The 16,152-nt window shown below is 34.6% G+C and overlaps 2 protein-coding genes across 2 annotated transcripts; one reads left to right on the plus strand and one right to left on the minus strand.

Annotated features, from left to right (window-relative positions):
* The first annotated feature begins 4,338 nt into the window (after positions 1 to 4,338).
* LOC110036825 (WAT1-related protein At4g30420-like) lies at positions 4,339 to 8,819 on the plus strand. Its single transcript, XM_020741362.1, has 7 exons — positions 4,339 to 4,609; positions 4,686 to 4,754; positions 5,099 to 5,215; positions 5,919 to 6,153; positions 6,923 to 7,081; positions 7,806 to 7,954; positions 8,349 to 8,819. Exons 1-7 carry the CDS (start codon positions 4,422 to 4,424, stop codon positions 8,551 to 8,553), a joined length of 1,122 nt encoding a protein of 373 aa, XP_020597021.1. The 5' UTR covers positions 4,339 to 4,421; the 3' UTR covers positions 8,554 to 8,819.
* Positions 8,820 to 13,905: 5,086 nt separating this feature from the next.
* Positions 13,906 to 14,466, minus strand: LOC110036834 (tetraspanin-7-like; the record flags this gene model as incomplete). The annotated part of the gene is given in 1 exon segment (XM_020741371.1): positions 13,906 to 14,466. A coding segment is annotated over 1 exon segment (320 nt), but the record flags the coding sequence as incomplete, so codon positions are not given.
* Between the last annotated feature and the right edge of the window lie 1,686 nt (positions 14,467 to 16,152).

Raw genomic sequence — 16,152 nt, forward strand, 5'->3', positions numbered from 1 at the left:
TGATTATATAAAATTGAATGAATAGACGCAAAAACCAGAAAGGGTTAAGATCCCAATATTTGTTAGAACACTCAAGTAACATTGGTGATGATATCACCCTAATTTCTTGATCTTTTCCAAATGGTAAAAATTAAGTCCAAAGAAGAGAGCTGGAGAGAGAGAGAGAGAGAGAGAGAGAGAGAGAGAGAGATCAAGTTTAATTAATTAAAAAAATGCTTCCAAGCAGGCTGAAGATAAGATATGGCAAACAAGTTATAATAGAAAAGAATATGATTGGCGATGCTGATTAGCGATTCCACGTTGGATGTATCAAGCAAGACAAAACCCTACATTATATAAATCGTTGATCCGACACAACATGCATGCATGTGTTGCATCACACAGCTTGGATCCATCGTGTATTAAGCTGTCTGCAGTATTTTATTGCATTTTGAGCCTTCTTAGATTGTAATGAGTGACAGAGATAGAGAGATAGAGAGAGAGAGAGAGAGAGAGAGAGGTGATGCTCATAATAAGAATGAATGTAAATCATTTTTACAGAGAATTAATTAAACTTATCTTGTGCTCGAGAATTTTGCCTAAACAAAAATAATAAGAGATAAGCCATGTAAAAGTAAGCATAAAAAACAAGTAATATTATTAGAATAATGGAGTTCATAATAAGAGTTAAGTAACAAAACAATAATCACCACTAAATAGCACAAGAGAGACCATTTCCTAAGAAAAGAATATCCAAACCTAATAGAATTAAAACCATGGCTTTAACTCAAGTGCCAAAGAGAATATTTTAGCTTAAAACACAACTAATGAGGTGGTATTCCTCCAAGTAATGTAGAACTTATTTATTCTATATATTATATATTAAAGAGGGAGACAATATGGAGATGGAGGAGGAATTATTACGTTCGTTCGCAGTATTTGTAGAGAACGATTGTGGTGCATGGGGGTCGATCTCCCTTCTTTTCTTTTTTTTTTCTCAGCGCATCACGACTGTAATCGTACGGTGCATATTACGCTTTTTCTGTTACGAAGACCAGAGATACAGAAGAGGACAATACTTAATCATAATTTTTTTTTTCAAACATCTTATACTAATAAACAACCCTCAATAATTGTGTATGTACCATCTCAATATTTATTGATAATTAACAATCCTCAATTATTGTTGAAATATATTTGTGGATTACAAAGAGCCTTCTAGCTTGTTATAATGAATAATAATAATTTAAAAAAAAAACATAAAATTTCATTGATATAGTCACAAAAATGTCGACCACTAAAATTTGAGGCATTCTAAAGCCACAATTAACCTCCATAATGGAGGTTTTGTATAGAATGGAGGATAACTAACTAATTGCTATATTAGAAATTTTATCTCTAAGTAGGAAGAAGCTAGGATATTAAATTAATTTTATTTAACTAACTTTTATAAACCTCTAATTATCAACATCTTCTCAACTCATATAAGTTTAGATTCACCATCCTCAACCTGAGATTAACATATTTATTCTTCATCTTCTTTTTAGTTTTTCACAAAATTACCAATCACACTTACATAATCGGGGAAACAGTACATGAGGACCAATCATCTTAAGTTCTACAAATATCCTTAAAAAATTACATGAAAAATACTTATAATCGACGAAATAATCAACCGTCCTTTTTTTTTTTTTGGTAAAAAATATCGTGCTAATTTCCAACAACATGGTAACGGTAAATTAACTAGACTGTTTGTGATGGTGTAACTATAACCTAATCAGTCGCTTTTTTACGGGAATAAAATCTTGACTAATTTTTTGGATTGAATGCTAGTTTATACCGTTGGCTTGAGGCTAAATGTTAACCGACAAACATAGTTCGCCGGTTATTATTGCGGGAACATTTCTCCTGGAAGAAGCAGACATTTGTTCTTAATAAGCGACGACTTTTGCAATCAGCTTCAAGATTATTAACAAACGGATATAAAGTTCTTAATAAGCGACGACTTTTACAATCAGCTTCAAGATTATTAACAAACGGATATAAAGTCGTTGATATGTCATCAATTTTTAATCTAATATTTCACTCCCCACCTAAATGCCGCATCTCCTCATTTTACTCCCTCTCTCGATTCACACCCGCATCCAGTTTCGCCCAAATTCTACTTCCTCTGTCCCCGAAACCCACCCACACATTTCTCTCCTCCAAGAGCATGCCTACGAAACATATTCGACAATAATCAGAAAATCACGGCAACGTCCCTTGTGGCTCGGAGAGGTTGTTTTTGCCAAGATGTTCAGGGCCTGAGATTCTCCAGAGTACCAGAAGAAGAGGGAGCAGGCGAAACAGAACAAACGATCAAACTGTAGAGGCATGCATGGGGCCCTCCAAACACACGGGTGGGGCAACTCATATGCAGAATACAAGTAGAGGCTGGTAAGATTTTTTTTCTTCTTTAAATTTTTCTAAGATCTAAGATATACATATATTCTAATTATTTTGTTACATTGATAAACTGTGACATTGAGACAAGAGTCCCCCAGTACTGATGTACATGAGTGCACCCATAGGAGGCAGTCAGACCGGTCTTGGATTGACGAAAGATCCCCGCCGTGCCAACCAGTTAATTTACGAGCCAAGCTAGTTTGATATTATTGCATGCTAGCTATAATTATATGTAACAAATTTTTTTGTAGGATAGGTTCCAGCAACTGAAGGAGAGTTGAATCCATGTTTTGGGCGGTATTACGATCTGAGATCATGATTCTTTCGAGCACGACCTGTGGAGGGAGGCTGCTAGAGGAAATAAGAAGGGTTGAGTCTACGGGCTCGGTTCACGAGCGTTTGCCTACGACACTCATCCCTCCACCAGTGCATATGTAGCTTCTACCTTTACCGCGTAGGAGGAGGATATCTCCAGATGTGTTTCCACATTCACTGTCGAGATGAAGGCCTACTTCACTTAGATGAGGTCGAAACTTGAAGAAAACATGGAGGCCAAGCTAAAGGCCGAGTTAGATTAGTTCCGGCAGAGGGCAAGGCAGCGTGGCAAGGCAACATTGGTGGAGGAAGGTGAGGATGATGATGAGGATAAGGATAAGGATGAGGAGATACAGGAGGAGGATTAGCAGGGATAAGTTTCAATATAAATGTTGTACATTTGAACATATATATTTTTTAATAGTGATGTATTTATGTTAGATTAAATGCATTTTATTTGTTTAGTTAGCTGACTGAATGATTCATTATTCAAACATGATTTTAGTTTGTTAAATGCTTTGAATGGTTAAGTAGATGTTGTGATTGTAGTTGTGGTAATGTAAATACAAAATAGAGAATTTATTTTTTTTACTGATGCTTCAGGTTTCCGAAGGCTTATCAACGGTTTAACGACGACTTTTTACATATTAGTAGCCATAACCGATGACTAGCCTATGGACTTATTAATCGACTCATCATCGACCCCAAATCAACGGAACACCTGTGCTATAAAAATACAACAGCCGTGAAACTTTTCCGACCGTTTTTTCATCAGTTATGAAAATAACTCATCATCGACACCGAACCGACGACAAAACTACATAAAAGGAGCAACAACCACGACACTTTTTCGACATTGCAACGGTCGATGCGAATCGACTAAAATTGAAACTTTGAAATTACTCAAAAAGCAACGATCAAATGTTGTCGGTTCTGTGTCAATAATTTTATACCGTCGGAATATCAGTTCGTTTGAAAATTACCGACAAACATTTTAGCTACGATCTTAACACACTCTCGATGAGCCTTCAGAAAGATAATATCCAACGGTATTTCTCTTGATAGACGACGAAATGTGGTCGTAAAAAATGAGCATTATTCCTGTAGTGAAATCTAAAACAAAATCAAAATACTCCCCTAAAACTTATTGGGGCATTTACAAAGTTATCACCCAAATCTTAGCTTTTAACATGCCAATCAAACACCTAAAATTTTCTTTTTACATTTACACTGCCCAAATCTTTCATATAACATGAAAAATATAACTATTTTAACTTTTACAATTGATATACACATTTTTTTTTTCATGCACAGATAAGATGACATATATGTCACAATTGAATTTTAACTATTTGATGTGTAAATACATGAGAATCTAAATAAACTCTCTAAACTTATATATTTTATATCAACTAACAACCACATGCTCTCTTGTCCAAAACTAAAACCAAAGTTTCAATTCTCATCCTTCTCTTAAAAAGAAAACAAATCAAATCTAGTTCATTTGTTTCCCAATGAAAATACTAATACTTCAGAACCAGCCAATGCACCCCATCTATATCTATATATATATATATATATATATATATATATAGAGAGAGAGAGAGAGAGAGAGAGAGTGAAGCAATATATGAAACCCTGCTTCCATTTCAAGTGAGAAGCTAGCTAGCAAAAGCTCCATCATGAGCAAGCAATGGCTTATGAAGAGCATGCCTGTGTTTGCCATGATAAGTTTGCAGTTCCTATATGCAAGCATGTCCATTGCAACCAAAGCTACCCTAGACAAGGGTTTCAGCCCCTTAATCTTTCTTGTTTACAGGCAAACAGCTTCCTCTATTTTCCTAACACCTATAACCATCATAACTATGAGGTTTGTTTCTCTCTCTATACCTATCTTTCTCACTCCATCTCTTCTTTCTCTCTCTTCCTAATTCATTGAGCAATAGGAGGAAACCAGCTGAGAGGACCATGGGAAAGAAGGGCTTTTTTCTAGTGTTTATGGCTGCTATTATTGGGTATGATTTCTTCCTTCATTCCTTTACTTTTAGATTTTAAGGAGTTTTGATTCCATGGTGAGGAATTTCGAGGCGGTGTTTGGCTGCAACTTGGTTTTACGTTAAATAAGATTGATGAGATTCAGTGAATCCGATAAATTTGTGCAACGGAGATGGAGCTCGCGAGCATCCAAGCATCCGATTTGTTAAATTGAGTTTTACGGAACATTGGATTTAATTTTTGACTTTTTGGTGATTGTAGGGGAATTTAAGTTAAATTCATCGCTAAATCATATTAAAAATGTGCTATCAAACATCTCCTAAAGGTATTATGAGTGATTATATTTAATGTTTTTGATGTTTAGAGTGACATTAAATACCAACTTCTATTACGAAGGATTGAAGCTGGCTTCTGCAACTATGGCTAGTGCCATGTCCAACTTAATCCCAGCAGTAACCTTCCTCATAGCAGCTGCTGTTGGGTAAGTTCCCATCTCCTATTTATTTTTTGTTAAGTAAAAGAGCTTTAAAAATAAAAATAAAAATAAAAATAAAAAAACTTTTTTTTAATCTTTTTTTTAAAATGATGTTGATTTTTTTTTCCAGAAATTTACACTGAAAAGCTGATTTACTGAAAAGTTTTCCAAATTCTTACATGAAATTGTTAAATATGCTAATTTTAATAAAATATTTTCGTATTATATTTTGCATAAATAAATAAATAATAATTAAATGATTTATAGGGGTACTGATTTAGTGGAGCAAAGCGTCTCTTTGGGCGGCTGCGGTGGAGAAAATAATTTCTTAAAAAGCTATGATTAGAGTTATAAATATATATTTAAAATCATATTACAGTTTTCTTACAGCCGCTACACTGAATTTTCTTGAAAGTAGAAACAAATAAGTTTCCAAATAGAACTGTGACGACTGACCGAATCACAAAATATATAAAAAGTTATCCTCAATAATCTAAACATGAAATCAAACATTTAAATGCTGTTTTAAGCTAATCCCAACTATTCAGATTTGAGTTGAGTAAGTCAAAACTTCTAATTTCATAATTTTTTATTTTAATTACTAATCAAAATCATATATGTGTAATATAATTTTATATTACAAAATTTAATAGTATTATTTAATTTTAACAGCTCTAAAATATTAATTTGTTTTTAAGAAAATGATCAGATTGGAGAAGGTGAAGCTCAGAAACATTAGAAGCATGGCGAAGGTTTTGGGAACAATTACATGCGTGGGTGGAGCAGCTGTCATGGTGTTGTTAAGAGGCCAAAAGCTTCTCAGCACAGATTTCAAAGGGATTATTTTAAGCTCATTTTTGCAAGGAGCAGGTGATCAATGGCTGCTGGGCTTCTTCTTTCTTGTAGCCAGTTCCACTTGCTGGTCTACATGGCTTATTTTGCAGGTTATTCATTAAATTTTATGTATTTAAATACATACCATACATTTTTTTAAAAATCTATTTACATATCTTGGTGGGATGGAGATCTTATACTTCTATTAGAGCTTCGATTCAAATAGAAATCAATCAAAATCATGTTGCAGAATATGATCGTGCTGACCGAAATAAAATATTCGAATAGAAAAACACACTAAGTGGAAAAATCAGAGAATGGGTAAAAATCACGGAGTCACATCATCAAGAAATTTCTACGATGAAATTAAGAATTGCACTACTCACTCAAATCTCCTATCTACAATCATTGGAACTTACAGGACTTTGCTCCAAACACATTCTCTAGATCTCACAAGAGAAAAGCACAACGAAATCATCTTATCCGACACTTCTCTCATTCATGAGACATTCATCGATCGAAATCGTGAATTTAACAGATGTTTAAAATCAAACTGTCTAGCGGTGTGGTCACACAGCATACCGGCTTAATTACACCAGCTCTAGATCAAAACAATGCAGATGAACCTCAACGGCGTAATCATACCGTGAGTGCTTTAGGCTCCACAACATAACATATGTGTAATTAAAAAAATATCACAATCACCATCTTTTCAAAAGCGAAGTAGAACTTACACAAAGGCGTCATAAGCGAATAGACATGCAAAAACATAAAAATTGTGTGGTACATATGCAAATTTCACTAATATTTTTATTAAAATGTATATATTTTATTGAAAAAAGAATAAAAACAATACATTTTGGGATAATTTCAATGCAGGTGCCTATATGTAAAAGTCATCTTGATCCACTGTCATTGTCTACCTGGATGTCTGTAATATCAGCCATTCAAACAGCCCTTTTAGCTTTGCTCATAGAACCAGACTGGAGGGTGTGGAGAGCTGATTCAGGCTTATCTATCCTAATCTGCTTTTATACTGTGAGTTTTGGTTTGCATCAAGTGGATTCATTTGGTTAAATGTATAAAATTATATATTAGCTTTTCTAATCAGTGTATATATAAGAAAAGAAAGATTTACAGATATACCACTCAGTTCAATTTGTAAATATTAATAATTCAAGTGGTCTGGATGTAGGGGTGTAAACAAGCCGAACACGAGCGAGCCACGCTCAGCTCGTGTTCGGCTCCCTCGTTTACTTATTGAGCCAAACACTAGCTGTTCGCGAATAAAGAGTTGTTTTGACAACTTTAATGACGTAGCCATAGGATATTAAGGGTTGGGCAAGATTTAAAAATTATTTGTTTATATTAAAACATCATTTCAATCTAATTTAATAATTTTTATTCTACTTTTTTTAATTAATACTTTTAATTTATTATAAATCATTGTAGCCTTGTAATCAAATAATTTTTTAAAAACACTGCTCAACAATTATATATATATATATATCTCTATAATTGATGAGTAGTATTTCAAGCTGAAACGAGCCGAACACGAACGAACAAATCTTAGTTCGTGTTCGGCTCGTTAACTTATCAAACGAAATTAATGACCCGAGAACGAGCTTCTTAACGAGTCGAACATGAGCTGTTGGCGAACAACGAACCGTTTTGACAGCCTTATCTGGATATAATTTAATTAATTAATATAATTTTCAGAAAAATTTCTTCATGAAAAATATTTTATTTTTTTGATTTGAAGGGAGTCTGCTGTGCTGTTAGCTACTTCGTCCAGTCATGGTGCATAGCAATCAGGGGGCCATTATTTTCTGCCATGTTCAGTCCTCTCTGCACTGTCATTACAACAATTTCTGCTTCTTTCTTACTCCATGAAGAACTCTACATTGGGAGGTAAGTTTGTAATTATTGATTTATCATTTGAAAGGGATGATTAGATGTAGACCCCCCAAAACATTGCTATTTTCAAATTAACAATTCATGAAGAATATGATAAAGATGAAATATATGGGTTGGGGCTTTGCATTGAATACATCGGTTCGGATGGGTATTTTGAAATATAATCCATATTTTTCATTTTTATCAAATTCTTAATAGCCTGATCATGGCATGCGTGAATACATTGGTTCAGATGGTCGGTTTGAATCAAGCCAATCATAAACATGTTGTTGACAAAAAGTATCATACGTGATACTATTTGGAACGAAAAAAAATTCGAACGAGCCGAACACGAATGAGCATTTGCTTCGCTCGAACTTCGCCCTAACAAAAATTTTTTTTTGATCAGCTTGGTCGGCGCGGCGGCCATTATAGCCGGTTTATACGCAGTGCTTTGGGGGAAAGCTGAAGATATCAATGGCGGCAGCAAAGAGTCACATTATGATGATGATAATGCTATCAAGATCAGGAGTTCTGAAGAGAATCCTCCCACAAACATTTCTGAAAACAACCTCCAAGAACCCTTAATTCGTTTTTCAGATGAACACTGCTAGTTTTAATCTCACTGAAAATTTCATAAATTATATTTGCACCCTCTGCAAACCTTTATTTCTGCCTCAATAAAATCTTTTGTCTACTTCCTCCATAAAAGGAGGTCTCGCTTTAGGAAGAAGGGGTACCAAACATAATTTACATAATTATTTCAATACTTTGATGTCTTGTTTTTGGTTGGCAAAGCTTTGAATGTCAAGGTTCATTGTGCAAATGATAAGAAGAATGTGTGGATTAATGTAAAAGTGAACAAAAGCTTTCAAAATCATCATTAAATTACCATATGCTCCGTCCTCCATCTCAACATGTCATTTAGTTTGGTTGTCTCTCTCATAGTGAAAAAGAGTTCTTTAGAAAGCAATGCGGCTCATTAATTTGCACCACAAGTAAATTAAAAAGCATTTGCCATTTCTAAGATTTATGGGTACTTAAACGTAAAGTTCACTCCATCACCTTCATTTATTTGATTGTTATAGGGAACTAAGAGAAAATGTTACATCTCATTTCTCAAGAAGGCAAAAATGAAAATGTCCCTTCCATAAAGATGGGTTGATTGAGTATAGAATATAGAATAAAAAAAAATTATTTGATAATAAATTCTATGTTATATAATTTGCAAAAATATTAAAGTTTTATATAAGCTAATAAGGCCAACTCAGCCAGATGGGATTCGAACTCCCGACTTGGGGGGTCTTACACCGAGGATGTCAACCAACAGGTCGGGGTACGCTGCAAATGTAGCATGTGTTTACATAAACAGATACATAAACATAGAAGAACATGTAGAACTATCTAATAAAATTTTTATATAGTTTATACAACATAATCAAATATCAAGTTTTATCTTTACTATCATAAATATGAAACCATAAGAAGCTAATAATTTATCATCTAATAGAATAATATTAAAAATATATATATGATTTCAATATAATAAATTCCGCATAATTTTTTGTATTATTTGGCATGCATGCAGTCAAGAATTTGTGTGGTGGAAAGGAGGGCAAGACAGGCGAGTACATTGTCTCTTTACAGCTACAATAATCTTGGCTGCATGCGAGACATAATAATGCAATGGCTAGATTTTTATTTGTAATAAAAAAAAAAAGGGATAGTATTTGCAAAAATCAAATTTGTTGCCATTCTTAAAAAAACTAAAATAGTACAATTTGGTTTTTACATGGCAGACCCCATCATCCATGTGACTTCAAGGGATCATGTCATAGTTCAACCGAAGCTACCACCACCTCCCGACCATTGTAGTTGATGCCCTGCCACCGTCGTTAAGTTGTTGCTGGTGTCGTATCACCACTCCCGACCATCGTCGAACCACCATTACTAGGCAATTGTTGTTTGGTGGTTGCCACTATCGGAACATCGTTGCCTCCACCGGGCTACCGCCATCTAAACATCACCGTCGTCGGTCCACTGCTACTTGGTTTCCACTATTATTGACACTGGACAATTGTTGTCACAACCAGGCTACCACCGTCACCAGCTCCGGACCTCTGCTACTAGAACATCATCGTCGCTGCCACTACAGCCAATGCTGACAATAGACTTTTCGACACTTGAACGCTTCAGTCAGCTTTTCATCATAGTAGTCAGGTCACTGCCATTTAACATTTGCTGCCACTTTCCTAGCAAAAGTCATATCCTACTTGTGAAAAATCACTTATGGCTATTCAAGACCCATGAAAATTTTATAGCGTACATCGACATTGCAGGATTATTTTAACTAGGCTATACCCTGCAAAATCCCATAATTTAATTGAGGCCAAACTGTTAAAGATCGAGACACATTTGATGTAATGGTGAAATTTCATTAGAAACCCCAAATTTTAACTTTGTCCTTTTGGAGCACTCATGGATGGGTGACCTTCTGGGAAGTTATACCAAGGGACAAAACTGTGAGGTCGTTTGGCCAAATCATACCATACATTGATGGATGAGAGTTCAGGTTGTCACAAATGGTTACAGAGCATTACACCAACCAGAAATGAGACCTAAGTGTCTCTTTCGATTCTTTTTGTAACTCGGAGTCACAACGTAGTAAACCGGGGATCAATTTCTTTTGCATTGTAACAAGAAAAAAAAGAAACTATTGATCGCTTGCTACACATGTCGGAGACGACTTTCTTACACATTGCAACACGAAAGAGGATCTTGTAGATCGTCTGCTACGCAGGTCGGAGTCGACTTTATTCTTCTGGGAAATTATGGATCATCTGTTAAGCAATGTAGAATACTCGACCTCTACCCTCTCCTTCATACGTATCTATAGGCTCAAAAATTATATGCATTTATGATAAAAAAAAATTAATTTCAAATGTTATTTAAAAAAAAAATTGCCCTGCGTGGGCCCTCTAAAATCTTCCTGCTGGCGTTCCCAATTCTTAAGCCAACGTGGAATTTATATATATATATATAAACATCAATTTTTACAAATGGCTACAGATTTTGATATTTTTGGCCGAGAAAATAATTTCCGCCTGAAAATAGGCGGATAACTCATACACAAGCATAAATCATAAGGCATAGCCTATTTTAGCTTTGAACGTCTCGACAAGAAGAATCTAAACATCACTGTCGTCGGTCCACCGCTACTTGGTTTCCCCTATTATGGACACTGGATAATTGTTGTCACAACTAGGCTACCATTGTCACCAACTCCGGACCTCTGTTACTAGAACATCATCGTCGCTACCACTACCGCCAATGCTGACAACAGACTTTTCGACACTTGAACTCTTCAGTCAGCTTTTCATCATGGTAGTTAGGTCACTGCCACTTTCCTAGCAAAAGTCATATCCTAATTGTGAAAAATCACTTATGGCTATTCAAGACCCATGAAAATTTTATAACGTACATCGGCATTGCAGGATTATTTTAACTAGGCTAGACCCAGCAAAATCCCTCAATTTAATTGAGCCCAAACTGTTAAAGATCGAGACACCTTTTGATGTAATGGTGAAGTTCCATTAGAAACTCCAAAGTTTAACTTTGTCCTTTTGGAGCACTCATTGGATGGGTGACATTCTGGGAAGTTATACCAACGGGACAGAACTGTGAGGTCATTTGGCCAAAACATACCATACAAAACATACCAGCATCAACCCCCGTTGACCACTACCTTTCGACCGTCGCTGATCACCACTCACCGAAGTTGTAATTTGAGAGATTGTATAATCTCTTCTCGCCAGTGGCGTGAGGGATTGTGTATGTACTCTCCAGTTTATAATGGATTTCTTCGGCTGAGCTAGACCTGTGATTATTTCCCTTTACGAGTTTTCCCGTACAAATTTCTAATGTAACTATTGATTGTATTGTATCATCTGAGCGTGTGTCAACTTCTTATGCAATGCTAAAACGACAATCTATTACTCAACTGCCGCAAATCTTTTAGCCATAATTTTGTATTACTAAGTTCTCTTCCTTCTCATCCCAATTGTCATCCACACAAAAAGTCACCCTCCAAACAATAATAAATATATAAATGGGACATTTACAGAAACACCCCCCAGTTTTTATGTATTTACATATCCAACATCCAAACTTTAATATTTACAAATATGCAACTCAAAATTTTCCTATAATTCAAATACACCATTAATTTTGCACTTTTTAGGCATAGGCAAGTAGCTTATATATAAAAACTAAAGTTTAAAGGCTTAGATATGTAAATACATAAGAATTAACTGGTATACATGTAAATCCACAAGGAAAAAAGAGAGAGAAGACTTTTACATCTCCGACACTAAATAAGCAAAATGCAAACGTAACTTCTTACAAATTACACCCACAATCCACCAAACCGCATAACAATATTATAAAAAGGTAGATTTGTCAAACTTCGAACAAACTTTTAGTACTGCAATTATGTATTATGCACGTAATCCACTGTAAAAGTCGCCGTTTCCTTCAAGCAGATTGTATGGATAGTGTAAAAAAAGAGGGATTGACAGGGAGGGAGAAAATACATAATGATGATATTATATTTTTACCCCTATTTTAAAGGAGTTCATACCTGAGTATTTTATATGCACGAGTTTATCATCTGACTGCTTTCTAGCTCGGTCGGCTTGACTTAATTGGTTTTGAGTCAACACGGTTAGCTCGGTTGATTGAGCTAAGTCGGGTCGGTCGTCGAAACTTGGTCGTTATTGAGAAATTCAGTCACACATATTTTTGTTATACCACTCAATTTCAATAAATTTATATGAATTTTATATCTTAACTTTATTTTTACACACACACACACACACACACACATATATATATATATATATATATATATATATTTGTTTGTGTGGATGAAAATTACTTGGGAATTGGGTGGTATGGATGTAAATGCGCCAAAAAAAAAATGTTTTACTTTATGTTACTTTACTCATATAACAAAATATATTCATTTCTCGAATTTATGTAAAAATTTATGATCTTGTGGAAGTGAGAATAAGCTATTGAGAGAGAGATGATCAGAGAATTTATCGAAGATCCAAGATTGAGAGGTATATTCATTTCTCTTCGATTTTTTCTTCTTATTTAAATCTTATGGAACCTATGTATCTGTATAGGGGTTTAAAGAATGAAATATAAAACTAGATTATAGGTCATATAGTACAGAGATTGAGCATACTCGTTATCGACAAAACGACTGATGTTAATTATTATGTTGTTAATGAATAACAATATGTGTCCTAACAGACTAAAATTTTCTTCCTTTTGCCTCGAAGAACTACCCGTCGAGCTTGGTGGTATAGCCAGGTTGTTATCGACTAATTTGGTGTGAAAGTCCAACCAAGTCGTGGCGGTTTGGAATAAGAATTTGAGTTGTATGAGCGAGCTCAACTAGAAAAAATTGCTGGAAAATTAAGGCTTAATAAATTTGTTATGTGGAACTCATAGGAATTATGTCATGTTTTAGAAGTGCTCATGAGTCCTTCTAGGTGGCAAAGAGCTTTTTAGCTTATTACATCCAAAAGTACGACTAATGAGTAAGAGCATTGAATACACAACCGATATGCTCGATCCATTAAACCCATGTAGTATTTAGGCTTTCTTGTTCCTTAAGAAACTCGTTTTCAGCTATGCACATCACATAAAAAATACAACTATTTAAACTTTTGAAAAATGAAACACTTTTTAATGCTATATAAGATATTATGTAAAAATTGAAATTTAGGTGTTTAGATATATAAATACAAAAAAACCTTATAGGTAAGTAAGTCATCAAGTAGTAAGTCATCAAATAAGATATCAAACATCGATCGAAAAAAGCTCAAACCAACTTTATGTGCTCCAACTCGTACCATATTAGTTGAAAATAAAGTGAAGAATCATAAACAACCAGATTCAAACGACTATCAAAATAAAACTAAGTCTCACATGCCTAAAAAAGCACCATCCATCACATGTACACAAAAGCTAACTCATTAAAAGAGTGTTCTCATACCACAAAACAAATCCAAACCTACATCTCATGCAACATGAAAATAAACTCTAACCATCAACAATATAAGCACACGATACTCCATATGTTCTACCCAAAGTTCTAAACTTTACAAAGAAGCACGATCACTTCTCTATCTCCTTCTAAGGGTTCCCTCCCTTCCATCCCTGATAGTTGCTTCGCCTGTTGTTGCGGAAGGCGCAGCATCCAATCGAGTAAACTATAACGAGAAAGATGAGGAAGACGATGTTGATGATGGCAACCTTCTTCCAGTCATTCTTGAGGTTGGCGAGAACGCCGGCCTTACATGACTGGCAGTCGTAGCACAGAACAGAAGGTTCATTCTGCCAGGTGTTGCAGTCGGCAATGGAGGAGATGCTGAAGCCCTGAGGCTTATTCCACACAGTCTCGCTCACAAAGGTGAAGTTACAGGCGGTGGGAGGCTTACAGCAACCAGACTGAATCAACAAAATTATATTTTGGTTAGTATTGTAAATTGTATAGTAAAGGGTATCTGATTTCTTATAGATTGATAACTCTGTACATAGCATAAAGCTTTGATTTTTAATTTCAATTTTCGAAAAACAAGAAGAAAAATTTAATCTTTATAAGAAACAAGCTTAAAAAAGTTAAATTTTTAGAGAAAAAAAGTATAAAATTCAGTAAAATTATACAAAAGGAAATCATATAAAACATGCAAGAAAGAGGAAATTAAACCAACTAAATTAAGCTCAAGAAATAAAACCAAAAAATAACACTAAAGTCAGATAGATCTTGTCCTGTAATTACAATTTTAGAAACCGAGACTGAACCGCAAGATCTAATTGGAAGAAATAAAGTAAGAAATGAAGAAAAAAGCGGTATTTCTTTACCAGTATTCGTCGGAACAGCTCTCCAATTCCCAGGGCCATGCTCTTGTATGTAAGAGACAAGGATTATATCCTCTTCTGGCGTCCATGGACCTTTCTTAACTCCTTCTTTTTCACAACAAGGAGGTCTTCCCATGGCACTTGTTTTCAATTCGCTCAGAGAAACATTCAAGGTGGGCAGACAGAGAGAGAGAGAGAGAGAGAGAGAGAGAGGGAGAAACATTCAAGGTGGGCAGGCAGAGAGAGAGAGAGAGAGAGAGAGAGTTGAATGAAAATTCTCTTTCTACTCCCTATTTTTGTGGCATTTGGCCTTTGTTGAATAATACTACTGAATTTTTCAACCAAAACTTCTGATTAAAAAAAATTGCTTGATAGAAGCCGTTATTCAATTAGATACATGAAAAAATAGAACATGTCTTTGGTCAGTGCAGAAAAGAAACAGTATTTGCAGATCATTTCAAAGGAAATAAAAATATTTAATGAACGTTGTTAGTAAAATTGAATGATTCTTTCTGTAATATCAGAGTATATAAATTTCATATACAAAAAAAAAAGATAACATTTATATACACACCAAAAAATTCCTATATATTTACATATCTAACACCAAAACTTGCATTTTTATGGTTTTAAAACTCAAATCTTTCCTATCACATAAAAAATACCACTACTACTAACTTCTAAAAGATGAAATGCACCTTTTCATGCATAGATAGATAAAGTTCTATAAAGATAATAGTCAAAACTTACATGTCAGATATGTAAATACATAAGCATTGTGTGATATGCATGTAAATCTTCCAAAATACAAACACAAATTAACATAAACCAAAGTGCTGAGAACAGGGAAGCTCAAATCGCAAACATAAATCTGATGATGGCCATTGTTCAGCCTAAGAACAGATTAGAATGAGACTTTTGTCTCCCATTGAATTAAGTATTTAAACAGTAATAATTCAAACGAAAATATGCTTAAACAAGCAATGAAAATGCTTTATGCAATTTAAGAAAAAAAATTCCATCGTATTCTGAGAGTGAGAAATACACAGAAACGTTCTTTGTGAAGGTTAACTTCTTCTATTATATGAAACCTTATCAACAAAATTAAATCTTTTATAAGCAATCTAAACTGAATTGGATGATAAAATCAATTATAAAGCAGAGATCAAAAGGTTGAAAAGGGGAGAAATTTAAGGACTGGAAAAAGTTAAAGGGTTAAAAAAAAGCATTTCTTTATCCATAAAGAAACCAGAGACCTCGAACACTTTGTCTGCTAGAAT

This window comes from Phalaenopsis equestris, unplaced genomic scaffold (genome assembly GCF_001263595.1).
Source record: "Phalaenopsis equestris unplaced genomic scaffold, ASM126359v1 Scaffold000002, whole genome shotgun sequence".
NCBI lineage: Eukaryota > Viridiplantae > Streptophyta > Magnoliopsida > Asparagales > Orchidaceae > Phalaenopsis > Phalaenopsis equestris.

Coding starts and splice junctions, on each gene's coding strand:
- LOC110036825 (XM_020741362.1), top strand. CDS start 4,422: ATGAGCAAGCAATGGCTTATGAAGAGCATGCCTGTGTTTGCCATGATA. Junction 4,610..4,685: donor ATAACCATCATAACTATGAG/GTTTGTTTCTCT, acceptor ATTGAGCAATAG/GAGGAAACCAGCTGAGAGGA. Junction 7,082..7,805: donor TCCTAATCTGCTTTTATACT/GTGAGTTTTGGT, acceptor TTTGATTTGAAG/GGAGTCTGCTGTGCTGTTAG.